Raw genomic sequence first — 12,020 nt, forward strand, 5'->3', positions numbered from 1 at the left:
ACTCCGCAGGCAGCAGGGGACCCCTGTCATTCCCGGTTGCTGTGTGCTCCAAGGAGGATCTTCAGAGCTCCTAGCTAATGCAGATGGCAAGAGAGATCCCTGCCATTCTCCAGTGCCATGGGAGACGGGGACTGCCAGAGCTCTTCACTTCCCTGGATGGCAGGGGGAACTCCCCAGAGCAGAGGAGGGGGACCCTGCAGCTCTGAGCCTCCACAAGTGTAGGTGGCTCCTAGAGCCACCTGCAGCTTCCCCGGCTCCCCTTGTGTCATGGATATTTTTAGTAAAAGTCAAGGACAGGTCACGGGATTCCATTAATTTTTCGTGACTGCCTGTGATCTGTCTGTGACTTGCTGAAATTATCCACAACAGAATCCTAGGTGCACATGTGCACATTCTGCAGGCTCCGCTTCAGTGGTTAGCAATGGGCCCATAAACATCCTATTTCTGCCCCACTGAAATCAACGGAGGGTTTGCCTTTGACTTCCGTGAGAATAGGATCAAGCCCAATATTGCTCCTATGCTGACTCCCTGGAATGATAGGGAAGTAATGAGTCTAACCTGATAGGAGTTTAATCTGCTCAGCTGTGTCTGCACTGGGCCACTTATTCCGGAAAAGCAGCCGCTTTTCCAGAATAACTTGCCAACTGTCTACACTGGCCACTTGCTTTTCCGGAAAAGCATTGACGATCTACTGTAAAATTGTCAGTGTTTTTCCGGAAAAACTATGCTGCTCCCGTTCGGGTAAAAGTCCTTTTCCGGAAAAACTATTCCGGAAAAGGGCCAGGGTAAACAGCACAGTAGTCTTTTCTACAAAAAAGCCCCGATCGCGAAAATGACGATCGGGGCTTTTTTCCGGAAAAGCGCATCTACATTGGCCATAGACGCTTTTCCGGAAAAAGTGCTTTTCTGGAAAAGCATCCTGCCAATGTAGACGCGCTTTTTCCGGAAATACTTATAACGGAAAACTGTTCCATTTTAAGCATTTCCGGAAAAGGGTGCCAATGTAGACGTAGCCCCCTAGTATTAGCTGCTACAGACTATGCAGTTCTGCACCTATATACACTACTTCTACCGGGCTTTGTTATAATTAATTGTGGGCCCAATTCTTCCACTCTTTAGGATAGGTCACTGCTTATCTATCTATCTATCCCTCCCCCAGGAGGATGTATATATATATATATATATATACACAGTGGCTACGTCTAGACTGGCATGATTTTCTGCAAATGCTTTTTATGGAAAAGTTTTTCCGTTAAAAGCATTTGTGGAAAAGAGCGTCTAGATTGGCACGGACACTTCTCCACAAAAGCACTTTTTGCGGAAAAGCATCCGTGCCACTCTAGACGCGGTTTTGCGCAAAACAGTTTTTACCTGTCTACACTGGTCCTCTTGCGCAAAAATATTTCCGGAAAAGAGCTTTTGCCCGAACAGGAACGTCAAAGAATTTGCGCAAGAAGCACTGATTTCGGACAGTAGCACATCAGTGCTTTTGCGCAAAATCAAGCGGCCGGTGTAGATAGCTGGCAAGTTTTTGCCAGGTTAGACGCAGCCATAGGGATATATAGGATGCAGTTGTCCTCTGACACTTCTGATACAGTATAGTAGTGGATACTGAGTCTGGATACAGATTCACAGTGGGGGTGTTATCACTTAGCCCTGGGGTGTGCTTGTTTTACCACTGCACTAGCCTATGTGGTGTAAATTTTGGGACTCCCCGCAGGACCTTAGAATCAAGCACACTCTGGGTGCACCCTCGCCAGGAGACCCTGACCCAGGCAAGGTAATTCAGGGCGAGATAGTTTTGGTGGGCCCTGCTCATGGGCAGTTGACAGGGATGCACACATGAGCCCGCTTGTTGCCCTGTGGTAGAGTTTGCAGGGCCGGGACTTAGAAAAACTCCCTGTTTACGTGCAAGCGGAGCAGACTGGATCTGGAGTCAGATAAACCTAGGGCCCTGCAGTGCCATTTGGACAGAGGGAAAGCAGGCTCTAAGGCGATCAAAGCAATGGTGCCATCGCTCTGTGGGCAATCCGAGCACAGGAAACCCAGTTCTCCCCCTTTCTGTGTCTTGGGCGGGCCCGCTGCTGGCTTCTCAGCATTCTGGCTGGCAGGTTCCAGGCAGGATTGTGAAATATCTTGAGCCATTAGTCAGCCCCTGTGGTGTGTCTCCCAGCTGCAGTTCTGCTTCAGGAAACAAACAGGAGAGAGCTCTTGTGCAAAAGCTGAGAGGCTGTTTGGCAGGGAGCAGCGCTCTGGGGGGACGGAGGGACCCGCCAGGACAGGAGAGCTGCTCCCAAGAGACAACCACTGACATCTGCATCCCGGACGCCCGAAAGCTAACGGAATCGAGTCCCTGCACCGGCGGGAGGAGCCTGCCTTTCCAACGCCGCAGGTGGGTCCTTTAACCCCAACCCCAGATAGTGCTGCTGTAAAGTGACCAGCGCCCAGGCATGCGGGGCACCTAGAAATGCACCTTTGCAACACAAGGAAGGCATGCTTCGCAGCTGTTAACCCTCTAGCCGCTGGCACTTTTCGCACTGCCCATCCACTGTCCTAACCTGGGCACAGAAAATAACTATGCCCCACAGTGAACACATTCCCAGTGTTGCCTGGATAGCACCGAATGATCCCCCAGTACATCCACATGAGGCTGGTAGTTGTTAAAAGCCCGGGCTGAGATAGGGAAACTGAGGCATGGAGCGGTGACGTAACCTGCTGAAGGCTGCACAGTGAGCCAGGGTCGGGGCTTTGAATCAAAGGAGGGAGCCACTGACCCGCAGTTCTGTGCTCTGACTGTGAGCCCATATTCTCTCCTGTGTGATTTGCCCTTTCTAGCGTCTCCCCTGCTGTGCCCCTGGGCTTGCAGGGCACTTAGGAGGAGACTCCCCAGCCTGGGGTGGCTCAGCCCTGGGTGCATGGGGTACAAACCGGCACTCGAGCACTGAGGCGCCCTTGGACATAGGTGGCTGGGTGGGACAGAGCAGCTCCCTTTGTTGGGGGGAACGTTGAGTGGGGGGTGGGCAGACTCCTCCCCCCCCCCCCCCCCCCCCCCCCCCCCGGCACCCAGCAACAGGACTGCTGGCCGGGCGAGGAGCAGCTCTTCCTGTGAAGAGGAACAGGCTTTATCTGGTGTGAGACACTGACTCTCCTCCACTGGCTGTCACACACTGTCGGGGGGGGGGGTGAGGAGGAATCCCAAAACCAGCCCCCCAGGGGAATCCTCCTGAAGAGACTCGGTAACCAGGCCCCATGGAGCCGAGTTTCTCCTCTGGCCTCGGGGCAAATCCGAAGCCGGAGCCAGGCCTGAACTTTGGGGCTCAGACCGATCTGTGGACGTGGCTGCGACAGCTCCTAAACCGAGGGGCTGATCCTCGGCCGAGCTCCAGTGGCTTCCAGGTGAGTGAAACCCCAGCTCCAGCCCGTCACTGGGGAGCAGCGTGACTAGCCATAGACGCCATCCGCCGCCATGGCAGCGCCTGAGCCGGCAGCGCTCACTGAGCGAGCCCTGGGGGAGCGGTAGGAGCAGGCGGAACACGGGACCCAGCTGGGCCTCGGGCGCTCAGTGCACGAGCCTCTCCCACAGTGCTCCACGCCAGCTGGCGCTTGGCGGAGGCCGACCGGCAGACTCGTTAACCCGCGGTGGGCGGGCCAAGTGCCACCGTGCAGGGCAATGACCCACACCCCGCAGGCGTGTGAGCGGCACTGGCTCGAGGCTGCCCAGCAGCGCCAGCAAACGGCAGCTCAGTCCCTGAGTCCAAGGCGGTGGCTGTCTCTGGAGCCTGGCTCGCTCGCTGCCCGCTCATGCCCCCCGAGGTTGCTGGGCAGGGGGAACGCTCAGGGGCACTCGCCTTGGCACCCAGGGCTGGACTCAGCCTGCTGCGAATCACCCGAGCTTTGTTCTGGTGCTTGCACTGTGCGGGGCAAAGGCTCTCGGGCCAGCCTGCCCCACCGTTGGCTTCCGACAGCCCCTGCTCTGTAACAGCAAAGGCCTGGGCTTTCCTCGTGTCCTTTTCTTTTCTAGGATATTCACCATGCAACTCAGCCAGGCGTTTGCGGTCGTCCTGCTCATGGGATTGCAACTCTCTGAGGTCGCAGCCTCCTGCTCCTTCAATCAGCCCCAGAGGCACTGCTCCTGCTCGCTTTTGGATCAGGACAAGCTAGGAAACCTCTTCCAGTGCTTCTCTGCCTCTGTCTTGGAGCTCCGAGGAGGAAACTTGGAGCAATTTGCAGGTTTTGCGTCCATCTCGGTGGACGAATCGGTGATCGGCATCCTGAAGATGTTGAACGTGACCAAGATTGTCTTCGGAGATCTCCTCGTGCCGGAGGTTCTGGTGGCCGCTGTCATGAAGTTCATGCCCTACATGCGCCTCACCGAGCTCCAGTTTGACAACTGCACTTTCCTGGGAAAAGCCAGCTGGCTCCCCATGGACAGGGTGATTCTGCCGGTCTCCTCCTTACGCTTCCACAAGGTGACCTCCAGCTCCCTGGCCGACAGAGGCCAAGACTTCTCCTACCTGAGCAGCTGGCTGGAGAGCCTGCGGGATCTGACGGTGACGCAGTCGCAGGTCCCCTACATTCCATGCAGCATGGGCAAGGTCTTCAGGACCTTACGCTACCTGGATGTGTCAGAAAACCGCCTCCAGGACCAGAGCATGGGGCCTTCGTTTTGCCCGGGGGCTTTCCCACAGCTCCAGGTATTAAAACTCCGCCACAACAACCTGAGCTCCTTCCTCGCCACGTGTGAAACGCTGCACCAGCTGGAGGAGCTCGGCCACTTAGACCTGAGCCAGAATGGCCTCCTGGCCGTCCCCTCCTCCTCCTGTGAGTGGCAGCCATCCCTCCGCATCCTCAACTTGTCCGCCACGGGCCTAGAGCACGTCCCCAGGCCTCTGCCCCCCAGCCTTGAAGTATTAGACGTGAGTTCCAATGAACTCCACGCCCTCGACCACGCGCTCCCCTTCCTGAAGAAGCTCTTCCTGTCCAACAACAGGCTGCGGGCCGTCCCCTCCCCCCAGAACTATCCTGCCGTAGAAGCCCTCAGTCTGGATGGAAACCTCATCTCCTGCCTCCCCCGAGGCGAGCTCCGGGCGCTGAGACACCTGCAGAGCCTCTGGGCAGGTGGGAATCTCTACAACTGCTCCTGTGCGGGGGCCTGCGAGCTCCCCGCCCTGGCGAGCAGGGGGCCCTTGGTGCCTGACTGGCCTCAGGACTACAGGTGTGCGGCTCCACCTCGGCACCGGGGCGCCCTGCTGAAGGACGCGCTGGCTGCAGAGCTGCAGTGCAGCACGGCCGGCGCGATGGCTCCCGTCTCCGTCCTCCTGCTGAGCTGCTTGGCTGGGACCCTTTGCCTGGCACAAATTAGGGCCTGGCTGGGTTAGCTGCTGGGCTCTGGCATGAGGGCAGGGCCCTTCGCGCAGCAGGGCAGGGGCTGAGGAATTGCCCTGCCTGCAGGGGCGGGTGGTCGGGATGCCCCGGAGGGGGCGGCGGCCTCTGCCACTCAGCCTATTGGGCGAGGAGGGACAGGTCCTCCGGACGACATTGCCAGAGACATCAAGGGCAGGCGGGTCCCTCGGGGAATCTGTGTGCTTTGCCCCGCCCCGCTGGCTGGCTGCAGACATCTGAGGTTCCAGACAGGTTGTTGCCATTATTTTAAAGCCCAGGAGCGATCAGAAACACGACTGTGCCCCACGGACATTACAAGACTCCCCCTTCATGCGGTCTTGCCGATCCCTGAGCAGAGCGGCCAAGCTGGGAAGAGGAGACCAAGCTCCTCATTCAAGCAGACTCACCTGTAGCCTCCACAAGCCACTTGCATGCTCTGTTTCCCAGCCGCATGGAGGAGGGCGTGGCTGGACCCCTCCTGCCCCATTCGCTTGGTCCAGATCCACACACAGGTTGTGTCCAGGCATGCGTTACTAGATTGCTTGAGGGTAAGAAGAGGGTCAAAAGCACAAGTCCTGCTGTGCCTCAGGCCTCGATGAAAGTCGTCAGGACTTTGCTAATATAAAGCAAAGCTGAGCTGTGAGCAAGAGGCAGGCCCTGCTCACAGAATCTGGCAAGAACAGGGCTGATAGTGCAGAAACACACAGACCTCGGCGGTTCTAGGCCCAAGTCATGTAACACAGTCCAGAAGGGTGGTACCAAAACACGTCGCTCGGGAACATCTTAGTGCCAACACACTCCCCATAGAGAACAGGAACTCTCGAACCTGTGTTCAGGATAGGGTCAGGATGACAGCATGGTGGCTAGAAATATTTTGATGAAACTAACACATATAAGGTTTTGAGCGGCACCTGGTACGGCGGGGGTGGCATTCTGGTATGTCAGAGTGATGCGTAACTTGTCTGTATCCAGGTACAAAGATGGATGTTCTTGTCCAGCCTAGGGTGTGGTGGAAAATCCCACCTCTGAGAGCTGTGTCCATTGTCGGGGGTATATATGCCTAGTGGTTCGGTAGACAACTATTACTGCGCTTCGTTTGATAATAAACCTGGCCTGCCGCCTTCGCGCCTTATCTGATTTTGGAGTTCTTGAGGGTTCTCTATGCAGACTGGCTGTGCAAAGCCAGGGCAGCACACTAAGGGAGCATGCGCGTGCGCACACACACACACACACATACACACAGCCGAACTGTTATCAACCTATACACACACACAGCCGAACTGTTATCAACCTACACACACACACACACACACACACGCATAGCCGAACTGTTATCAACCTACACACACACACACGCATAGCCGAACTGTTATCAACCTACACACACACACCACACACACACAGCCTAACTGTTATCAATCTACACACACACACCACACACACACAGCCGAACTGTTATCAACCTACACACACCACATACACAGCCGAACTGCTATCAACCTACACACACACCACACACACACAGCCAAACTGTTATCAACCTACACACACACAGCCGAACTGCTATCAGCCTACACACACACACACTACACACACACAGCTGAACTGTTATCAACCTTTGATGGAGCAAGAAACCTGCCAAACACCACTTCTGTGGCATCTGACCAGAGGGGAGATTGTTTCTAACCAATACAGGTCTCTCGTGTGGACCCAGCCGGAGTGGGTATGAATGTGCTCACTGCTGTGTTATCTGCTTAAACGAAGCACCCGAGATCTTTTAGAGGGGAAAAGGCAGCACGCCGCGTTTATTGAGAATACAACAGTTGTACATTATCCCTCACACACACAGATGCCAGGCACGCACAGTCCCACCAGTTGCTGTCATAGTTACCAGTCCAGAGTCTGTATCAATCGAGTGGCCACTAGATCGAACACAGAGGGGGAGCAGGCGCATACATGCCACTTTCACACACAAACAATCTTTTACAAGGACTTCTCAAGGAAGCATAACATCAGTATCTGCATTGGGCAAAGCAAAGAGGCGTTGTAAGTCAAACAATTAAGGCCTTAGCCTTCCACATCCCTTTCGTCTCATTCACACCGAGACAATACCAAAACTATTGTTTTACTTAGGCCCATTTACTAAACTCACTAAACTTTAGGACACAGAAATAGACATTTAACTAAAAGGGCTTAATTTAATATTACATCATTCAACTACATTCCTAGATTACTAACCCTAACACACAAATATAGAAGGAATAAAACGTTCAGTTCCAACACTGTAGTTCATTCCTCTCCCCGTAGCACGACACCCTGTACCAGGATAAGCACGACTGTGCCAGTACAACTGCATCCCCAGCGCGGGTTACACCTGTTCACTTTGCCCAGGGGATGCAGCCTGCTTGGAGACAAGGCATCAGTGCTACCTACAGAAAAGGGAGCTGATTCTGCTCTTGGGGGCACAGCAAGCAACTATTTTCCAAACCCTCCATGCCTTCGCTGGCTATTGTGCCTGTCTGTCCTGTGTATTGCCCCTTTACATCTCCAAGGGCTCTGCCGTTTACCGAGATAGGCAGCCATTGGGATTTGGGTGCCTAACTCGCACTGAAGTGGATGAGAGCTGGGCACCTGGTACCTGTGTGTGGAGCTTGGGGCAGTGCACCCGAGAGGGGGCGCATGGGGGCGGTCTCATGGCACTTTACTCTTTGCTTCCTTGTTACTGATCAACCTACAGGCAAAGCAGCCCAGGCTGAATGTGGAGGGCTGCTGGGTGTGGCAGATTGGAGCCCTGCTCCTGCCCCGTTACTCAGCTGCTCCCAGCGCCCGGAGAGGGAAGGATTTGCAGCAGGCAGTGACGCTGATCTCGCACGAGAAGGATGGACTCCTGCTCTTCTCCCAAAGCCGCTCTGGCTCTTAAAGGGTTAAGAGCCATGCGACTTGAGTGGCTGGGTCTCAGAGATGCCGGGGATCAGATTCCGGGAACATAAGAACGGCCAAAAGTCCATCCAGCCCAGTGTCCTGTCGGCCGCCAGTGGGCAATGCCAGATGCCCCAGAGGAGGGGTCACAACAGGGAATCCTCACGTGATCCCTCCCCTGTCTCCCACCTCCAGACACACAGAGGCCAGGGACCCCATTCCTACCCATCCTGGCCATCAGCCATTGATCGACTTAACCTCCATGAATCTATCTAGCTCTTTTTTGAACCCTGTTAAAATCCTAGTCTTCATCATGTCCTCTGGCGAGGAGTTCCACAGGTTGACTGTGCGCTGAGTGAAGAAAAACTTCCTTGTGTTTGTTTTAAACCTGCTGCCTGTTAATTTCATTTCTAGTTCTTCTATTGTGGGAATAACTTTTCCTTATTCACTTCTTCCACACCAGTCATGATTTTATAGACCTCTCTCATTTCCCCCCTTAGTCTCCTCTTTTCTAAGCTGAAAAGTCCCCGTCCTTTTAATCTCTCTTTAGATGGGACCCGTTCCAAACCCCTCATCATTTTTGTTGCCTCTTTCTGAACCTTTTCTAATGCCAATACATCTTTTCTGAGATGTGATGACCACGTCTGTCCACGGTATTCAAGCTGTGGGCGCACCATGGTTTTATATAGAGGCAATAAGGTATGTTCTGTTTTATTCTTTACCCCTTTTTTAATGATTCCTAACATTCTATTTGCCTTTTTGACTGCCGCTGCGCACGGAGTGGATGCTTTCAGAGGGGAGGGGGAACCGTTTTGCACAGTCCCGTTACCATAGCCCCATTGTGCATGCAGGTCACACACCAACCCAGCAGTTATAATAAGCAGGTGCTGGGTTGAGGTGGTTTATAACAGAAAACAGGCTGCAGTAACAGCACCAGTGACTGCTCTGACAGACTCCGGGGTCTGAGCTGCTTCAGCCCTCTCTGCTAAAAGCCTTACATTCCTTGGCATAGGTAGGGCACTGGTCCAGCCAGAGGCAGTGGGGGAAGGAAGGAGCATGCTGGCCAGGCTGTGGGTGAGCTGAGTGCTTGGACCAGGGGCCGGTTCTCCGCACAGTGCTGGGAGCAGGGCCTACCAGCGTCTGCCCTGCAGGGGAGGTGGTGAGGCTACGGGAGCAAGGCAGACGATGGAGCGTTTCTCCTGCTGAGCTCCCGCGGTGAGGACGGTGCCCGAGCTCAGCTTGAGATACGTTGACCCCAGCTCCATAAATAACAGCTGGAACTGCAGACCCTAAGCCGCTCTTCCCCCATAGCATAGACCTGCCCTTATAAAGTTTGCAGATGCTACCAAGCTGGGCGGGGTTGCAAGTGCTTTGGAGGGTAGGGTCAAAATTCAAACTGATCTGGAGAAATGGACGGAGTAAACGGCATGACATTCAATAACGGCAAATGCAAACTACTCCGCATAGGAAGGAACAATCAGTGTCACGTACACAACGGGAAATGACTGCCGAGGAAGCAGCGCTGCAGAAAGCGTGGGGTGACGACAGACCACAAGCTAAATATTACTCAACATTGGAACATTGTTGCAAAAAAGTGAAAATCATTCTAGGCCGTATTAGCAGGACACGAGACACGACTGCCGCTCTACTGCACGCTGGTTAGGCCTCGACTGGAGTATTGTGTACCGTTCTGGGCGCCACATTTCAGGAAAGATGTGGACAGATTGGAAAGAGTCCAGAGAAGAACAACAAAAATGATCAAGGCTCTAGAAAACATGAGCTAGGAGGGAAGAGTGAAAAAACGGAGTTTGTTTAGGCTGGAAAAGAGCAGCCAGAGGGGACGTGATAACAACTTTCAAGTACCTAAAAGGTTGTTACAAGGAGAAAGAAGAATTGTTCTTTGTCACTTCTGAGGACAGGACAAGCAGCAATGGGCTTAGATTGCAGCAAGGGCCGGGTTGCTAGGTGTCTGGTTTTCAGCCGGACAGTCTGGTATTTCTGGCCCCTGTCCAGTAAAACAAGGAAGGCCGGCGGCGATGTTCTTCCCCTGCCGTGTCTGGAGGGGAGCGAGGAGCACGGGGATTCTTAAAGGCGCAGTGACCTTTGGGCCTCCTTTTTTATGTTTTCCTCAACCAACTTTTTTCCTGCCATGTTTGGGATTGTTCATGAAAGCATCTGGCAACCCTAAGCAAGGGAGGGTTAGGTTGGACCTTAGCAAAAACTTCCAGTCCCGTTGGTTAAACACGGGGATAAATTGCCTAGGGAGGCTGTGAAATCTCCATCCCTGGAGATATCAAAGAGCCGGTTAGAGCCACACGTCAGGAATGATTCAGAATGGTAATGCTTAGTCCTGCCAGAAGTGCCGGAGACGATCTCTTGAGGTCTCCTCCAGTCCTTTGATTCTAGGGTACGTTTGTATGTGTAAGTCTGAGGTTGGGAGCAAATTGTTAAGAGAGGTAAAACAAGGGGGACGCAGACAACTCTCGACTCCTAAGAAGGTACCGGAGTCTGGAAAGGTTTGAGCTGCTGCTTCATCAGCCCTGTGGTTGCTTGGCAGGCTCCTTGCTTCTGATGGACTTTAAAAAGTGCCCTTCGTTTTTCTGTCTTTTGCTAGATGCTCGTCACATTTTTATTCTGGCTGCCTCCTTAGGGTTTGACACGTGTCTTGCCAGAGTTTAGGGTCCTTTCTATTTTTCTCCATAGGATTTGACATGCAATTTTCAAAAGGTGCCCTTTTGACGCAGTCTCATTTACTCTGTGGGTTAGCCAGGATGAAACTTTTTGGCCCTCTTGCTCTGTGTGCGTGTGTGTGTGCGTGCGTGTGTGTGTGCGTGTGTGTGTGCGTGCATGTGTGTGTGTGTGTGCGCGCGCGTTTGTGCATGCGTGTGTGCATGCGTGTGCGCGTTTGTGCATGCGTGTGTGCATGCGTGTGTGTGCGCGTGCGTGCGTGTGTACGTGTGTGCCTGCATGTGCCTGTGTGCGTGCGTGTGTGCGTGCGTGTGTGTGCCTGCATGTGCCTGTGTGCGTGCGTGCGTGTGTACGTGTGTGCATTTTGTTTGTTTGTTTTTGACCAAACAAGGGGGTTATAAAGTTAGTTTGAGTCTCTGTTATGGTGTTTGTAAAGAGTCTCCCTGCAGCTTCCAAGACATTACACTTCTGTGGCTACTGTTCCTTTTGATTTTCCACTTCCTTGTTTTTGTGCAGTTCTTCTTTTTGAAGTTGTTTGAAGGGGTTTCTTTGGCATCGCCCCTCCAAAGATGTGCAAGTGAATTACGTTATGGTCTCTATTCCCAAGCGCTTCCGCTGCATCCGCTCCTGGGACCAAGTCGAGAATAGTTTCTCCCCTTGGGGCTCTGGGACGAGCTGCCCCTCCAAGCAGCCGTTGGTAGCGCTTAGAAATGGGATGTCTGCACCCGTCCTGAGGTGACACGTTACCAGGCAACAAGGGGACACTCGAAATCCCCGTATTACTGACTCTGTTTTGTAGACTCCGGAGCATTTCACCCTCACGGTTCCATCCCGGGCAGCCGGGCAGACCCACCTTCCTGTTGCTGAACCCCCACTATTCGAGCAGGGCCTTTCCGCCCGGGGAGACGCTGTGGTACAGTCTGACCCATGCAAGCGATTGACGTCCTGGGGCTTTCTGCTTTCTCCCATCGCCGCTCCCCCAGCAGCGCCACTTACCCCATTTGCCCCCAGGTATTACGGGTCCCATTGAT

At 53.8% G+C, this 12,020-nt stretch overlaps 1 protein-coding gene across 1 annotated transcript; it reads left to right on the forward strand.

The window, feature by feature from the left end:
- Positions 1-1,309: 1,309 nt before the first annotated feature.
- CD14 (CD14 molecule) lies at positions 1,310-6,514 on the forward strand. The gene is made up of 2 exons (XM_025188077.2): positions 1,310-2,392; positions 4,022-6,514. Exon 2 carries the CDS (start codon positions 4,032-4,034, stop codon positions 5,376-5,378), a length of 1,347 nt encoding a protein of 448 aa, XP_025043862.1. The 5' UTR covers positions 1,310-2,392; positions 4,022-4,031; the 3' UTR covers positions 5,379-6,514.
- Positions 6,515-12,020: the final 5,506 nt, after the last annotated feature.

This window comes from Pelodiscus sinensis, chromosome 17, assembly GCF_049634645.1.
Source record: "Pelodiscus sinensis isolate JC-2024 chromosome 17, ASM4963464v1, whole genome shotgun sequence".
Classification (NCBI taxonomy): Eukaryota; Metazoa; Chordata; order Testudines; family Trionychidae; genus Pelodiscus; species Pelodiscus sinensis.

Coding starts and splice junctions, on each gene's coding strand:
- CD14 (XM_025188077.2), top strand. CDS start 4,032: ATGCAACTCAGCCAGGCGTTTGCGGTCGTCCTGCTCATGGGATTGCAA.